Raw genomic sequence first — 18,661 nt, forward strand, 5'->3', positions numbered from 1 at the left:
TCCTATTCATTGTTACAAGCAAACTTTTTATTTTGTAACATCTTCAGTTTCTCTATAACACATGTCTTTACAGGTTGAGCAATTGTTAGTAAATATTTGATACGTAAATTTTAGTACGAAATAAAACAATCTTATATTTTTAAATGCAGGTTTCAAACGCATCAAAAGAGATCGACTAACAAAAGATGACACCAGCAGATTATCATTAAAAACCACCATCAGAACATACATCTTCAACAAAAAACTGAGATAACAATTCGAAAGTTGGCATACTCCCAGGAAACATATCTATAGTTATTTGTCCCATCCACAAAAATGCGATTTACTCTAAGAGAATACCAAGTGTTGCATTTGCAATGGTAGGAATGATCACTGAATCAAGCTGATCAATCGGTTAATTAATTAATTAAATAATCAATCAACTGATTAATTTATATGTCATCTCCTGCCAGTCGGTCGCCCTGTTGGCTGAATTTTCGGTACAGACCATCTGTCTCGTACCACTGTCTCAATATTATCTCTCTCTCACTCCGATTTCCCTCCGTTTCTTAGTCCACCCGGACCGCAATCTCTCCACTCCACCACCAGAATGACAGAGCCCTATTATTTATTGTTTCATTAATAAGTCAATATGGAGACTTTTGGGATGTGAAGGTTGAGTTGGACAGGATAAAAGATGGCGGGATATGTTACAAATGATTGGGATGGTTAAGGTTAACCGTTAAGATTAGATTTATTCGGAACAAGGTCATTCTGGAGGTCGGCGGGGAGATATCATATCTGTTCATCACATATCATATATTACACAGAAATCAAATTCACTGTTATTCTCTTAAAAATCATACAAAATCTCAGTCTCATATCGTATCATCATCATCATCAATATTCTCAATATCCAGTATCCACCCTCACGGGAAATCAGCAATCAGTCGGCCGAAAAAGAGACAGTCATTTCGCGGCTCCTTTTCCTCACAGGGAATCACAGTTCCCGTAGTTACATAAACAAGTAACCATAGTTACATAAACAAGTAACCATAGTTACATAAACAAGTAAGATGTTTTCTTTATACAGTATTATCATTGTACATATTACCTTGAATTTCAAGCAAATTGAACGTTTGTACGATCACAACCGAACCTGCCACCATCAGCCGCTACTTTTCAAATTGTTTTTTCCATCACTACACTCAGGTGTAGTAACGCCTGTTAAACGAGGAGGTGTGCGAACAACACTTACCAAGTTGCTGTGTAACGTACATATTGAGGAGCAGTATGACGGTTATCTCGTATTATTGTTTGGAAGGGGCTGGCTGTGGCGGCAGGACCGATCCATGGCGGCTAAACGGCATGGTAGCCGCCGCCATATACAATACCTTGTACGGTGTACATTCCATAATCCATATACATAGTACCCTTGAAAAAAACAGTCCTCTGCTTCTGGGCAGAGCTATATTAAGCTTCACAACTTGATTCGGACTTAGAGGGCACTTTTCTACCTGCTCTCTTGAGAAATGTGACCTTAAAGAAGGCACAGTGACGCAGCACACGCACGTGCTAGTGTAACCATGACAACGCACACGCACGTGCTAGTGTAACCATGACAACGCACACGCACGTGCTAGTGTAACCATGACAACGCACACGCACGTGCTAGTGTAACCATGACAACGCACACGCACGTGCTAGTGTAACCATGACAACGCACACGCAGGGAGGTGAAATAGTTCCCTCTTTGTCCTTCACAAGCGTGCTCGTGTGATTGTATGTGTGTTGGTTTAGCGTATCTGTATTGTTTATAATATCTTATAAATACAGGAGACCTAGAAATCGGATTATTACATACTCTGGAAAACCTCAACCCGTCAAAGAAGAATCAACAACATCAATTAGATCAAGATATAATCATATCAACATAATCAAATCGACACCAGCTGATTAGAAAATCTCCATCGGGGTAAAATTCTCATAAACACCGACTATCTACATCTCCTGTCGACATTTTTTTGGTATATTGCACCCCTTTTGTCATTTTTTTGTAATACAGATAGTAAACACGTGTTGTGAGATGCCATGGCAACTTGGCCTGATAATATAACTAGTACTGCATTGTGTCCTAATTTTAATGGAATTAAATTATCAATATTCGAATCTACTAAACATTTGAAGGTTTATTTCATACGAATGTTAAATGGGATCAAAGTGTGTCAAAGCTGGAGTAAATTAAGGTCGTATTCATTCAATCTTTATTGATTTACTGGAATTTTTTAAAATAAAAAGGCCATATTTGCAGTTCTAAGCTATCTTCTCAAACCGAGCAGTCAGCCATCTCACCATCTGAATATAAACATTCCCAAATGTTAAAATCGCTAACCCTTTACACTGATATTATCTTTCAAATTACTTGGCAGAAAACCCCACAAAGAATACGTGAAAAGAGGAAGGGGAATAATCAATAGCTTTCCCGAAATTGTATTAAATGAAAACAACTATAACCGTTATTAAAAGCAAAAAGACGGTTCTTAATAATAAAAAAGGAGACAAAACCAAATCACAACATTTTCGTTTTCCTATTCATCATCGCATTGGTCGGACTGAACTCAAAAAAAATTACAAAATTTGTTATGAAGAATCTTAGTGGAATCCACGACAGCAGATCTCATGATAATTAACCTAAAAATAGCACCTAGACAAACTAGCGAATCTACCACGTGACATGTCACGTTACATGCCACAAAGCTTGCAGTTGTGGTAAAGTAAGCTGTGTTCCTAGTTATTAACTATCGCTATTATTATTATTAAAGCAAATTCAAAGGCAGAGCGTCCAAAATAAAAATGAGCCAAAAATTGCCAATCAAAATCCATAAAACTTCTAAAAACATCAATAAAAGGGACCATGAGTTGGAGACTATAAAAAAGTGGATAGATCGAGCACGTGACTTAAAACTAGCCTGATGGAAACCAGAGACCACTCTAGTACAGCACTCACCAGGCCGGATAAATAACTTTGCAAAGGAGCAAGGCAGATTAAATAACGTTATGAAGGAGCAAGGATAACCCCAGATATATTTTCTTTCCCCACGCGAATTAAATCATTTCAAAAATTTCAACAATTATATTTCGAAGATTTATCTTAAAATTCAAATCATATTATCTCAAAAGTCCACATTACATGAAGAACATATTTCTCAACATAAAATGTTTATCTTTAAAGGCATCAAAGACAGCGCCTGCACGTACTACCGCGTAAACCGTTACCAAAGGAACAACAATCAATCAAGTAACGTGACCAATCAATTAAGTCATGTGATTAATTACCGATACCACGTGGCTAGGAAGCTTCTTTGTAGTTGTCGAGGTTCTCAAGGCCTTGGCCCACATACCGTGCCACAGTGTAGAGGTGAGTGGTCGAGCTGATAGGACACACTTGTTCGTCCAGATAGTTGAAAAATCCTGAAAACATGTTCGGGTTAGAATTTAGTATGGGTTTAAAAATCAATGAATTAAAATCGCAATTCAAAACATCTTCTATTAAAGTTGCCTCAAAGTTTTCAAATCAAACGCAAGGAAATATTTCGTGGAGCTAATACAAAATCTCTCATCTTGATCAATCAGGTAATCAACTCACCTAAAGAATGCTGAGCTAACGTGCCGGCCTCCTCCCAGTAATCAACCCAACAGTTGAGAGCTTGAGCTAGCTTGAAATACTTGGAGATATCCTTGATGAACCTAGTTGGAACAGTATCAGTATTGTGATGCATGTTGGTATCCAACACTTCAGTTCCAGTGTAACTGGCCATGCTCATCAAGCTGCCAGCAGGTGAGGGAGTTGGTGAGTCTCCTGATTTCATGGAGGTGTTGTTGTTTCCCCCGCTGCTCTGGGACCGGTTCTGTACCTGGACCTCTTTCTGTTTCTGTCTGATGATGTGGCTACATGACCTCTGTAGGTTGAGATACTCTGCCCTTCTGTTGGTCCAGATTGTACGTTGTATGTGGGACACCAGTAGGAGACACAGGACTGCTAATCGCTTATCCTGAGGAAGTCATAATTGTTAAATAATATTGTTAATATTTACAGTTTTTAAATAATGTAAGAGTTTTGTTTATATATATACGTATTAACTTTTAAGGGTTGACAGTCAATGTGATGCTTAATTGAATACTATGCAGTTAGCACGTGAGATTAACTACATTTTTGTAAGTGCATTCGAGCAAAATACAGGATGTTCTTACCTGTATCCTGACATCTAGACCGTTATTTGACCGCAGTCTCAAACAAAAGTCGATGATATTAGCTGTATCGTGCAACCACACGTAGCAGCTTTTGAAATCCTGCTTCTGTTGAGCACTGAGGGCAGCGTATACGTACCTGAAGAAATTAACTAATCAGTTGGCTAATTGGTTAATCGGTTTTTGATAGAGTTGACCACTCATGAAAGTCAGCGGTGAGTTTGTCAAAACATTTACAATTTATCGGGAGATATTTTCCTTGAAAGGATTTTCCCGGAATTTCTTTCACGAAACAGCAGTTTCGACGAAATCATCACACTATTATTGTTTTCGTGACTTTACCTATATAATACTAAGTTTAAAACACAACACAGTTCAAAAGTTTGCAAACCTAGTCTCCGCACGGAAATGAGCACACTTGAACTTTTCATGAGTTAAAAGAGACTAAATTAAGGTTCCATACGAATAACTCTGTGTTTAAAATCTAACACTGCAAAACTGAACATGTTACTCACTGGATGGAAGCCTCCATGTACTTCTTTATCTTCAATGCCTGGTTGTGGGTTATATTATCTGCCTCTTTCTTCAACGCATGACCCTTCTTGTAGTAAACCTCAAACTTAAGGAGTCCTTTTAGGGCCTTGTCCAGATCACCCTTCTCACTGTCCTGCTGAGATACACTAGCAAAGGTACATTGAGTCCTGGTAGGGGGCAGGAGGTTTCTGGGTTGTTGGACTAGGTATGCTAAACTGGGGATAGCTGCAATCGTGTGGATGCCTGGAACTGAAAGTATGAAGTGTTAAAGGGAGGAGAAAGTGTAAACAAACCGTTTAAGTTTCAATATTTAATGTTAATTATTTGATGGTTCACTGGTTTATAAAAAATTGATTTTTTGCTTCCACATTAACACAACATTATTTGAATAACAACCAAACGTTATTTTACAAACCTTGGTGTAAACCTTGCAGGTATGCAGAGTGTTGGAATGTGTCGTATTCTGGGGGCTCTCTTGTGATTCTACGTCTTTTTGGTGGGTAACCGTACTCTCGCTTATCTCTGTGAAGATACTTGGGTTAGTTTGAGTTTTACAATGTAACAATGGACCCACAACCAAGTTAATTGTCGTTAACTTGGTTACTTTATAATATCAGAAGTTGAATGAGCGAGATTTTGTTTGTTAGCCATTTCATGAAGTATGATGCATGTGCATAATCATAATATTAATATCTTCTAGTTGCTTAAGGACAAGACAAGATGTTTCAATGAGAAAAATGAATGTATGTATTTTACATTATTCTTCTCATAAGTGTTAAGCAGATATTGCAATAAACTTTCATCACATAATATCGCAGCAACGACACAGCATAACTGTTCACATTATTACAAAGAAAAAATATGTAGCCTTTGCTTTAATAAGTCGTTTTATTGAGGAGATGTCCCCTCTTTATAACATGGCTAATAAAGCCATTGGCTATCTGCCAAAGATAACTTATAAGACCCGTACCTGTGATAGACTTGGTCAGGAGACTGATCCCGGTCCGGTGACACAGATTCGCGTTTCTCATGCTGCCCACGTGCAACATGTTCTGCGCGCGGCATGGCCGGCACTTTGGTCACATTGGTCACATGGTCTGCACGTGGAATACACGGAACTTTGCACGACGGCTTCTCGTGTGGTTTACCCTCCTCCTCGTTAGAAGATTCAGATTCTCCTCTTTTTGAACGATAGGATTTGACGGAAGAAATCAGTTCGGGGTGGTTCAGGGACCTGGGGAGAAATTTTAATTTAATCTTAATGAATGATTCAGTTTTTTAGAGACAAATTTTGTGAATAATTCCATATTTTAAGGGAAGAGGAAGTACAATTGCTATTAATTTTTGGACACATCCCAAAAGAGTTTGATAAACACTATAACATTCCTAATTCAATTCATTCCAACTTTTGTAGATGAAACAACGAAAAACTAACCTGGTGGAAATCTTCTCAAAACCAAAAGAGAGCAGCAGATTAAACTGGGCACCTGAAGCCAACAATCGTCTGATATCAACAAGATTATCATCAGTAACCGGAGTTTCCCTGATGTTGCGCAACATCTCACCCATTGCCCCAGACCCTGAAACACAATGGGGTTAATCAATTAGTAGTTCAATCAGCAGGTAATTAACGAACCGAGCTTTTTTATTGAACTCATCGTAAGGGGATAAAAGAAATATACCGGTTACATGATCTTATAAACGAGTAAGCACCTTCATCGTCACAAAGGGAGGCGTTTTTCATCCGCGGGTTGACAGCAACAAAAGGTTTCTGCTCCCTCTTTTCGACCTGGATTTTAAAATACTCAATACTATCATTCACTATTACAGACCTATCGAAACAGTACAGTAATACATTAAAATAATAATGTATAATATAACATGGTTGCTTGTTATCATAACGCAAACTTCTAGCATTAGAAAAACCATTTCACATACCTCTATTGAAGTTTCAGGGGCTGGTAAGGAGAAGGCTGCAGCTGCTGCACAAGCCTTTACAGCTTCTTTATCTATCCTTTCCGGTTTAACTTTAACGCTGTCCTCAACTGGTCTTTCTTCCAGCTTCACCCTGGGTTTCATTTTCGGTTTCTCCTCATGCTTTATTGTAGGTTTCTCCTCAACTTTCACTTTCGGTTTCGGATCCTCTAATTTCACACTTGGATTGCTGTCGAATTTGAACCGTGGCTCGGGGTCAGATAAAGGTTCCTTTTTTACGTCAATTTCCATCACGCTCTTACTGAGAGGGAACTCGTCACAGTCCTGGTCACTATCAATATCAGAACCACTGAGATCTCCAGCAGATACCAACGGCTCAATCACTTTCGGTTTCAGTTTCACTGTTGAGGACGGCTCGTCCATCAGTTTCCCTTTCAGCTTGACGGCGGGTGAGGACGGCAGGATAGAATCGTCCATCAATTTTGCCTTCAGTTTCTCCAAGTCGAGTTCCTCCTCGTCCGAATCTTCAGATTCCACTTCTGCTCTTACGCATCTGAAATATTAATATTTTAAATATGCTTCTTATTCTACAAATTCTTCCAGTTAATCGGATTTTTGTTTCTAGGTAAACAATTTTTACACTCCAACAAAATAAAGTTAGCGACACAGCACCCTGAATTATTTGACAAGTGCAATGAAACGGTTGAGAATTCTTATGTTTAACTTGGAGTAACCGGAAAGTTGCCTACGAAGAAAGTTCCGAGCCACAATGGTTAAATTCCACGAAATTCAAATTATAATATAATTTTAGTCACGAGATCATTTTCGAACGCGAAACCTTATTAAAGATAATGTCTGAAGACAAGCGGCTTTATCACTGGGAGACCAGTGGAATGTTTAGGTTCAAACAGCTGGGTACGCAAACTTGCAGATAAACTACGGAAGGGGTAAGTGAGCTCTCAAATTCTCAAAACTGCCTGGTTTTTGAGAAACTCATCGGTGACCCAAGAGATATAAAAAGTTTTGACGGACGGCTTACATTAGACGTAAGTGTTAAAAAAGGGTGAATTTTTACCTGGGAGCTGAATATCGTGATTGAGAGGAGGATAAGGTCTTCTTGTGGGAGTGAGGTAGAGGTGACATGTCTCCAGCACCGTTACACCTCATCACCTTAAAATAAAGGTGTTACAACTCAACACCACGAAAATAGAGGCACCTTATCACAATGACAAATTATATCAGCAAGTAAAACTTAAATAGCACAACGGAAAAAACGAATATGTTCACAACAAAACTGAGCGAAAGAGTTCATTTAATATCATAGCTTTCCCAATATCTAAACTTAAAGAATTCAAAGTCACGAGATATAATGGTGTTATTAGTAACTAAATCTTCATAATCTTTCATGAGGAAGCAAATAATATTATACATAGTTGCAATTCAGAGTAATCTCATATTAACGTGAGAAATGTGGTTAATATACATATTTGCCGGAGTCATCTAAATTTTAAAGATGACGTTGTCGAGATAGAAACTATAACCACAATGTTGATGCCAACTATAACGGTACACGACTTACTATTATCTCAAATAGGTACCCTGAGCGGACCGGAAATGCTCTTTACATGTCATTATTTCAGAGGTTTAAGGCTTATAAACGGGACCAACTGTTTACTAATGGTTAAGGCGCAGGTTCCTTAAATATTACCTAAAATATCACCTTAAATATTACCTTAATTATTACCTTAATTAAGTATGCGTTATAGTTGTAAAAAGAAAAGGTAAGCAAGGAATCAGTTACAATTCTAGGGCTTGTCAGGAGTTCAAACTGTGCAGCTGAACTGACTAAACAGCAGTAAGGCAGTGCATCTATGATCAAAGGCAGCAGCCAGTAAGTCTGTGAATAAAAGCAATACAGGGGTACATCTATGAATAAGGGAATACTCACATTGAATATGCTAGTGAGTCTGAAGATGTCACTGGTAGACAGGGTAGTATCACTCTCGATATCACTATCTATCCCAGATCCAGCTGTGTGAGGGCGCTTTCTGTCCCGGTGTCTGTGGTCAGATTTCCGTCTCTGGTCCCTCTTTCTCTCGCCTGGGACCAAGTTATTGTTACTTAGCGTTACTTGGTTACTTAGCGTTACTTGGTTACTTAGCGTTACTTGGTTACTTAGCGTTACTTGTTTACTTAACGTTACTTGGTTACTGAGACTAACCAATGGTTACTTATCCACTAATTGTCACTGCTCCAACATGATCGTTATCCTTAGACCTATAAGCTAGGATACAAGGCTTATTCATGAGTGTATGGGCTATTGTTTAGCTCATACACTCACAATGTCATAGCTCCAGGAGAAGGGTCAGGAACATGAACCCGTAACATCGTACCATAACCACCTGATGCCCCCCTCCCTCAATAACCGGTTATAAATTACCAGGGTGGTTAAACTACCATAATCCATATTATAATATCCAGCTGGCATTATCACAGAAATTACCCTGATATCTCATAACTTCATAATACCGGTATATCATGACAAATTATCCAGAGAGTTGGACTCTACCCAAATATCTTAGAACCCAAACAATCAGCTCATTTGTCAGGTCAAACCAGCGGAAAGTTCTAGAACGCCCCATGTCCTTGAATAGGAAAACTATTTTCTTATTACCTGAGAGGTGTCTGGTTTCGGAGGAGTCCTTACGGTCGCTGGAAGATCTCCGTCTCTCTGTGGAGCTGGAGTTGTGGTATTTCCTCTTGTCCTGGTTGGGAACATTGTTATTTAAACTGTTCAGATTGGTGGAAAGCCAAGAAATTATTTGATGGGAAACGGCCTACTTAATAATAGATGCATTGTAAAACATATTCTCATGATTCCCATAATCCCCGTAATTTCCCGCGGGATAAAAGAAGAATTAACCTGTTTAGTTCTCCTCTCATCACCCGACTCCTCAATTTTGACCTTGCTCCCAGGTAACTTGGTGAACTCTAACAGGCCCTCCTTCTCCACCCTCTCTTTCAGAGCCCGATGTGTCACCTGAACACCACGTGGTACTTCACATGGTTTTGTCCGTGATTTGTTGATCTTATCTCTCAGATCAGTTGATTTGGTGGTCACGTGGCTGGTAGTGGAAGAGTCCGTTGCTATGGGGTCGCGGTCACGTGTTGAGCCAGGCATCTTGCGTTTGTCTTTGTTGGCGGTGCAGGTGGGGGAGGGAGTGCAGGTGGGGGATTGCAGAGAGGAAATTCCTTGCATTCTTTGGAAATTCCGCAACTGCTTGAAGTCTGCGTAGGAGCCCAAGGCAGCCTGGTGGGAAGATCTGTTAGCCAGCTAACAATTAATCTGTCAATCAGAAAACTGATTTTACTATTGATTCGTTGAGCATTGATAGTGAAATTTGGGACAAAGAGGGTGACATAAAAGTTCTTAAAAGTAGGATCGGTCACGAGCATATTTCAAATACTCGTGCTTTTTTGTAGCACTTAACAGGATTGATAATTATACTGCAAACATTGTTCACGTCTGAAAAACTAAAACTTCAAACTCACATTTAGTATGAATGGCTCTACGCAAGTGCCGTTAAAATGTGAACTAACATAGGTCTCTATTAAAATATGAAATAACATACCTCGATCCTGTTCTTATTGAAGCCATCTTCTCCTCTTTCTTTGTGTTTACCGTTAGCCTGAACAGATTCTTGTTAAATACCGCAAAAAATTAGACAATGATAATTTCAAAATAAAACGTCTTGACAAAAACCTTAAAAATATTGTTAGCAAATTATAGTCCCATAACGAGACGTAAAGATTAAATACATTTCAAGTAATAAAAATTAAATTAATACCTTCTCTGGAGACGAATTTATCGGCGACACCTGTAAGGATAAGATGATGTTAGAATTTGGAGAATAGTATTTGGAGTCATGAAGACACCCGAGAAATACTGAGAAATACCGAGAAAGTTTACAGTCTCCCCGTTAACAGAAAATACCGGTTAAACTTGATATTGAGATTAGATAATAGGTATAAATATGCGTTCTGTTTCAAAGTGAAACATTGTGGTCCGTGGGTAATGAGGCATACTTGCACTGTCCAAATCACACGCTCGCTAATCACACACACGCTCACTAATCACACACTCGTTAATCACACACACTCGCTAATCACAAACTCGCTTCAAAACCTACAAAGTTACCTCACAAACACTGGACCGATACTTCAGTTTTATCACACTTTCTTAACTTTTAACACTCTGTCGCTGTCTAAAACTAGACTGTTCAGGAGACACTCAATTAGAAGGAGATGCAGGGGGCTGGCAGGGTTTTGAAAAAAGTCATGCTTCAAATATATTCTAAGTTGTAACGGCTAGACGGCTCAAATCACCTAACAAGGAAGAATAAGCATCCAAAATACGAACTGTTCTCGTGTCATGGAACTAAGGCACTGAGTTTTACATGACTTCAACATTATTGGCTGATCCCCAAACAGTGTTCTTGGTATCATTTGTCATCCGGTCATCGCCAAAAATTTGAAAAAAACTGTAGACCGATGAAGGAAACCCTAGTCCAGGACTTTAAGACTAAGTTGTGAGATGAGGCGGATATAAGAGGAGAAAGAGACAGATGAGATTTAGACAAGTCACAAGAAAACAGATAAGTTGACAATTACAATTAGCTTCAGTGAACTGCGTGGATGCTGCACGACTGTATGTGTTTTACAGTTAACAATATGAGATATAAGTTCTGGGAACTATAACAAGATAACAGTGCTATTAGCTTCTTAGTACCTACTTTTCAGTACTGGGACTCAGTGTTCCCCGGAGTAAAACTACTCAAAAACTAAAACTAAATTAAAACTACTTACATCAGGACGGTTGTTGATGGACAGATCGAGCGTCATTCGGTCAAAGTCCGGTCTGAACAGTTTGTCCGCAATGTCTCCATTCATCGTCATCTCCCGTCTCCGAAGCTTCTCCGATATTCGCTTCTCTGTCCGTGGGCTGCGTGGGCATGATGCTGTGCTCATTAGGCTGAGGGGGTTAATTGGGTCAATTAGCTGCCAATTAGTTGGTTAATTAACTTAATATTGGTTAATCAACTTAATATCGGATTATTGATAAGTTTTATAATTGCTATGTTAGTCGTAAGGCTGTCAGCATCAGAGGTGAATCACTATTCACTATTTACGGTAAGTTTGAGGGGGATTGTATTTCCACATTATCCGATTTCACGTGTCAAACCAAACATAACCTCATCTCAACAAATATAGGGAATTGAACATAATCGGCGTAATTGGAATTCCGTAAACTAATCAGTCTTACATGATACAATGACACATGTGAGCAAGGTCCGACAATACAATGAAGCCAAGGCAAGTGAGACTAAACTCAACTGTGACAAAAGGCCAAGGCCAAGGTACTATGTGTTTAACTAGAAAAAGATATTTTTTCCAGGAAATGGATTAGAAATACACTAGAACAGGTTGAAGATGTTCATGAATAACATTGGAAATTATACATGGTGGACTTGTACATTATTATATCGCGGTGCACTCACATAAAGTAATAATATCATGATATAATGTATACACTTTTAACGGTTATAATTATACCATGACATACAGTGTGCACGTGCGTTGTGCATGTGCACTTGCACTGGTGTGTCGATACATATCCACACGTGCAACAGACAGCAGAGATCACGACTGCTGATTGCACTTGATTAGCTATAATCACCCTAATTAGTTATTATAATTATCTCTACCTATATTTAATCATAATCACCTAAAATTACGATCAGTAATAATAAGTATAACCTCTGTGACGTGCCCGTTATTGCCGGATTACTCGCTCTGCTACTAACTATGTGCACGTGATAATGTCAGTATACAGACTATAGTGTCCCGTACAACTCAGCTCAGAATCATGTCTATTATTATACACATATAACACGGTTCACAATAACGTGCAGAAGAACACGTCACGTGATGTAGGAACCTAGTGGTAAGTACACGTCACGTGATGTAGGAACCTAGTGGTAAGTACACTTCAAGTGATGTAGGAACCTAGTGGTAAGTACACGTCACGTGATGTAGGAACCTAGTGGTAAGTACACGTCACGTGATGTAGGAACCTAGTGGTAAGTACACGTCACGTGATGTAGGAACCTAGTGGTAAGTACACGTCACGTGATGTAGGAACCTAGTGGTAAGTACACGTCACGTGTGGTAATCATTACACTTCATGCCATGTGACACGTGTAAACTAAGGATTGCTAATAGTAAGCATACTAATATGTTATAATAATATGATAATACAGTACTACACAGGTAAACACAAAATACGATGGTGCAACGTTGCAGGCGTGGAAAACGTGTCCATCTATTCAGGCTGAGAACGAAAACAAGTGATGATAATGACATTAAATATTAGATTAAATAAATATAAGATTAAATAACTATAAGATTAAATAACTATAAGATTAAATAAATATTAGATTAAATAAATATTAATGAAAAGGTAACATTCAGTGTGGGGATACACAATTTGAAACTTATTTATTCTATGTAATAAAAGGAACTAGAAGATTAAAAAACCACACGCAGAAGGTGCAGATTAAGGGGGGGGGGGTCAATGGGTATTTTTTTGTGAAACTTGATTTCGAGATAGTAGTTGACCAACAAACTAGGACCAGTGACCGAACTTTTGAGGGGGTCCCGGACCCCAACCGCCAAACGGTGCGCGCAGGGCAGCCACGCCCATATTTGGTCCAAATTAGGCCCAATTTAGCCAAATACCCTGAACATGCCCAAAACCCAGGTTTATGGTGCTCTAAGTTTGTAGCTAGTGGTCTCCTGAACTCGTATATGAAATTTCATCAAGATTGGACAAAAAATGACTGAGTTATGAGCCAAAAACCATATGCCCATATTTGGGCATACGCACCAAATTTGGTAGATTTCGTCCCATAAATTGGTCAAATATCAATATTTTTGGATGAGACTTACTTTATATGAAAGGTAAGCCTAAACTACATATTCTCTGTAAGTTATAGCTTTATATCTGTTTAAATGTGGATACTAAGGCGAAAAAACCACAAAAAATGAACTAAATTGCCCATATCTCGGTTCGCGATATTCGCGGAATTGATCTCACCAAAATTGTAACAACTCAATCAGTTTTCAAAATTTTTGCATGAAATTTTTGAAATCGACTCGAAATCGCATTTCGACCTTATTTTAAGAACGGATTTTTGATTTAGGCCTCAAAAAAAATTTGGCGGCCAAATTCTGAATTTCTGTAATATAATTTTGGAATTTGGCCGCCAAATTTTTTTTGAGGCCTAAATCAAAAATCCGTTCTTAAAATAAGGTCGAAATGCGATTTCGAGTCGATTCCAAAAATTTCATGCAAACATTTTGAAAACTGATTGAGTTGTTACAATTTTGGTGAGATCAATTCCGCGAATATCGCGAACCGAGATATGGGCAATTTAGTTCATTTTTTGTGGTTTTTTCGCCTTAGTATCCACATTTAAACAGATATAAAGCTATAAATTACAGAGAATATGTAGTTTAGGCTTACCTTTCATATAAAGTAAGTTTCATTCAAAAATATTGATATTTGACCAATTTATGGGACGAAATCTACCAAATTTGGTGCGTATGCCCAAATATGGGCATATGGTTTTTGGCTCATAACTCAGTCATTTTTTGTCCAATCTTGATGAAATTTCATATACGAGTTCAGGAGACCACTAGCTACAAGTAGAGCACCATAAACCTGGCTTTGGGGCATGTACAGGGTATTTGGCTAAATTGGGCCTAATTTGGACCAAATATGGGCGTGGCTGCCCTGCGCGCACCGTTTGGCGGTTGGGGTCCGGGACCCCCTCAAAAGTTCGGTCACTGGTCCTAGTTTGTTGGTCAACTGCTATCTCGAAATCAAGTTTCACAAAAAAATACCCATTGGCCCCCCCCCTTAAAGATCTAAATAAAACAGAAAGATCTGGAAACACCATTCAGGATGTTTCTTTATACCTTGGTTCAGGTTTCGTTAAATGACAAATACAAGCTTCTAGAAGGAACTAAACGCACCAGAAACATTTAAGAACCATAAATTCTTGAAAGATCTGGAAACACCATTAAGAATTCGACTTCTAAACTCTAAAGAAACGCAGTCTCATTCGAGTCAAAATGGGGGCAAAAATCAACGACCATTGTGACTATAAAGACTACCATGGTCATGAGGGGAAGGGTCACTAGAAACTAAGGACTGTGCTGAGAGGTAGCCTAATATGATGGTGCAACTTAAAGAGAGTGTGTGACATTGTAGTGTGTCTAGACATTGCAGTTTACCACGTCGCTTCCCATTAGCTGGGGTAATCCTCACACACACACACACACACACACACACACACACACACACACACACACACACACACACACACACACACACGCACACACACACACACACACACACACACACACACACACACACACACACACACACACACACACACACACACACACACACACACACACACACACACACACACACACACACACACACACACACACACACACACACACACACACACACACACACACACACACACACACACACACACACACACACACACACACACACACACACACACACACACACACACACACACACACACACACACACACACACACAACCATTCTCTTAACTAAGTACGTATCTAAAGAAGCAGAGAGTTGAGAATTATAATACAACTTACTTTGATGAGGTTTAGCCATGTGGAGACATGAGCTGGGGTATTAGCATACAGATTACAGTAGAAAACGTACGCCTAAACAAGTAAAGTACAATAGAAAGTATGTCAGTACATAAAAATGTGTATCACATAAAATATGCTATCTTTTGTGTCGTGAATATTCACATATTCACATATCCCAGTTTAACAGATTATAACTGATAATGTAGTATGCACGTCACATGTGAACACCTGCAGCACTATTATATTGTAGTGGAGGATTACAAGAAATAACTTTGCGAAGGAGCAAGTAGTTTGACAAGTATAAATAAGCAACAAGTAACAACAAAACAAGCACCCACGTACAGTGTACACCTAAGATAACGGGTATTGCGGTATTATGATCAATAATAGAATAGTTGTTCCACACGGAGATCAGCAAACCGTTAACAATGTAAAAATATGTGGTGAAAATGTATACGCCTCTCTGCACACAGTACAGATTATACATTTCTTTGCAATGTAAAGAATGTACATTTTGGCAGCATGTACATGATACATTAAGAGATGATTTAACCCTGTCTGATACATGCCCACGTGCTGGCGACATACCGAGAATATTTGATGAAGGTGTGATCTCTAGTGCGGTGTGACAGTCACACACTGACACACGATAATGTGTATGTAAATAATAATATGTATGGCATGTAAAATATGTGGCAGCTAAAATCCAAGATAACTTGTCAACGGACAACAATAGTGCAGCGTTCTTACACTTGTTAAATACACTATAACATATGCCACTCATATTATGTATTGTAATTATTTTCATACATAATTGCGAGCCAGATTATAATTCTTACAGAGCACTTCCTAACACTAAAAACTACACATACACATAATACATCAACAAACTATATAATATATAGTTTGTTTTTATATGATACTTCTGCAAACTATGTATAAATACAAGAGATTTGCAACACAACAGGGTAGACTGGAAACGATAGTAATGATAATTTAAGGAACGCAACTCTGATATTATGTAGTGTGTACCTATCAGGGAACAAACACATTGATTCTTAATAACAAGCGTATTAAAACTACAATGTTACCTTTCACGTACAAGGAACAACTACCAATGAGACTACAAGTGAGAACTCCCAATGTAAAAGGTTACACATAACACAACTATGATACCTGTCTCTTATAGAGATTCTCTGAGGTAATGATACTGACAGTAGCTACAAGACAATAGCTTATTCACTGATTCACTCAAACCGGTAAAATGTGTGCTCTAAATATTAAATCCCGGGCTAAACTCGATACTCAAAGGAAAAGTCGTGGTATTCAACCGGTAAATTTTCAGAATATCAAAGCGGTATATCAAGCGGCACTATGCGGTGTATTCCCACCAAAAAGGAGAAAAACAGGGATTATTTGTGAACGGCGATTATTATTAATATTACACGCAAGTATTGTTTACATTGCTTATACTCTTATAGCGAACGAACAACTAATGAAATAAAGTCACCAAGTAATGAGTATTATGTGTACTGTTACATTACATGTCATGTATACACATATATCCAGTGTTCATCATAGCGTATTATTCATTATACTACAGTACTCTACAAGTGTACAGTTTAACAGTAGTTATGACAGGTATCACTGGGAATTGTTTCCGTATAGTGCTCCTCCAGTAAACCATACATACTAGTTATAAGGCTTGCTACAAGGGGAAATATTAGGGGTAAAGTGAAGAGACAGTAATGAAGCTGGCGCAACCTTATATTATAAAGGAGTACTACAGTTAACTGTTAACAACAGTGTACTGGGATTATTTCAGGGAGAAGTATTTTGGTTTTTCCTGCCCTTTACCGGATATTAGGAACATGTACGGATTCAGGAGATTCTGGGAAATGAGTGATTCTCACCAGCGCTAATGGTTTAGGTTACTAGGTGACTGTTACTAGGTGACTGTTACTAGGTGACTGTTACTAGGTGACTGTTACTAGGTGACTGTTACTAGGTGACTGTTACTAGGTGACTGTTACTAGGTGACTGTTACTAGGTGACTGTTACTAGGTGACTGTTACTAGGTGACTGTTACTAGGTGACTGTTACTAGGTGACTGTTACTAGGTGACTGTTACTAGGTGACTGTTACTAGGTGACTGTTACTAGGTGACTGTTACTAGGTGACTGTTACTAGGTGACTGTTACTAGGTGACTGTTACTAGGTGACTGTTACTAGGTGACTATTACTAGGTGACTGTTACTAGGTGACTGTTACTAGGTGACTAGTGGGCGCTAATGGTTACTGGTTAGGAGGGGGGATCTCCTCTATCTTATAAAATTACCCAGATTATTCTTGTACAGGTGCCAGTAGACTATCAAAGAGAAAAGATGCTGATAATTTAAAAGCGCACATGATGTGTTTTTACTTTTTATAGGAATCACGAATAACAACTTCAAGGAGACACATAAAAAGAAGCGACGTTATAAGAAACAAGAAGATTGCAGACAATAAGGAACGCGGTCGGAAAATGTGACGAAACAAGTTTTTAAAATCTCCGGGCCTAACATTCATATCTCAACAAAACGAAATAAGAAGCAAGTATTGCTGGCTTCCAGACATGTTGCGAAATGTTGTGACGTAAATGAGAATATCCCCGCCGCGCCTATCTCTCAGTCGTCTCGATAAGGGAGAAACAATCTGCACAAGCAAACACAACACACCACAGCGATACAAGCGGAATAAAACAATACCACTGAATATACATTATACATTGATATTTATATCAATGTATAATGTTATAGTTATAACTATAAGTATGATAATACACAGAAAGTGATGTAATCTCTCTTCACATGTACACTAATGACAGTCAACTGTAGACAAACAGCTGCTATTACGTAATGGTGTGTCACACTTACTAAGTACACAATTATACTTATCACTTAATCAATCTACCACTTTTACCACCAATAATGAATCCTTCAGAACTAAAACAGAGTATTTCCTAATAAAATAGAGTATATTATCTAATAGAATGAGAATGGGGCCGGATCAGACAAACAAATCCAACACTAAAACTACATGTTATGTACACAATGTGTAGATAACACAGGCTACATGGTTAAATAGTGACCGTTACTATTAATAGCAACTAATTACCATGATCCAGGAATGTAAAAGATTAGACCTCTCACTGCTTCCTA

At 38.5% G+C, this 18,661-nt stretch overlaps 1 protein-coding gene across 6 annotated transcripts in view; it reads right to left on the reverse strand.

Moving 5' to 3' along the window:
* Nucleotides 1-215: 215 nt before the first annotated feature.
* LOC134821809 (uncharacterized) overlaps nucleotides 216-18,661 on the reverse strand; it is an 88,215-nt gene continuing 69,769 nt past the window's right edge. For 4 of the 6 annotated variants that reach the window (XM_063832591.1, XM_063832592.1, XM_063832594.1 and 1 more), the window contains 16 exons: nucleotides 11,563-11,728; nucleotides 10,545-10,574; nucleotides 10,329-10,385; nucleotides 9,620-10,006; nucleotides 9,371-9,461; nucleotides 8,645-8,796; nucleotides 7,772-7,866; nucleotides 6,700-7,249; nucleotides 6,475-6,550; nucleotides 6,197-6,341; nucleotides 5,732-5,995; nucleotides 5,177-5,283; nucleotides 4,743-5,010; nucleotides 4,231-4,366; nucleotides 3,626-4,031; nucleotides 216-3,450 (listed from right to left, as the gene is read on the reverse strand). In XM_063832591.1, the coding sequence (XP_063688661.1) occupies nucleotides 3,329-3,450; nucleotides 3,626-4,031; nucleotides 4,231-4,366; nucleotides 4,743-5,010; nucleotides 5,177-5,283; nucleotides 5,732-5,995; nucleotides 6,197-6,341; nucleotides 6,475-6,550; nucleotides 6,700-7,249; nucleotides 7,772-7,866; nucleotides 8,645-8,796; nucleotides 9,371-9,461; nucleotides 9,620-10,006; nucleotides 10,329-10,385; nucleotides 10,545-10,574; nucleotides 11,563-11,724 (3,048 nt within the window). In that variant the 5' untranslated portion in view covers nucleotides 11,725-11,728 and the 3' untranslated portion in view covers nucleotides 216-3,328. The remainder of the gene's footprint in view (nucleotides 3,451-3,625; nucleotides 4,032-4,230; nucleotides 4,367-4,742; nucleotides 5,011-5,176; nucleotides 5,284-5,731; nucleotides 5,996-6,196; nucleotides 6,342-6,474; nucleotides 6,551-6,699; nucleotides 7,250-7,771; nucleotides 7,867-8,644; nucleotides 8,797-9,370; nucleotides 9,462-9,619; nucleotides 10,007-10,328; nucleotides 10,386-10,544; nucleotides 10,575-11,562; nucleotides 11,729-18,661) is intronic. The other 2 variants (XM_063832593.1, XM_063832596.1) reach the window with 1 other exon arrangement.

This window comes from Bolinopsis microptera, chromosome 10, assembly GCF_026151205.1.
Source record: "Bolinopsis microptera isolate Bmic1 chromosome 10, MBARI_Bmic_1.0, whole genome shotgun sequence".
Lineage (NCBI taxonomy): Eukaryota > Metazoa > Ctenophora > Tentaculata > Lobata > Bolinopsidae > Bolinopsis > Bolinopsis microptera.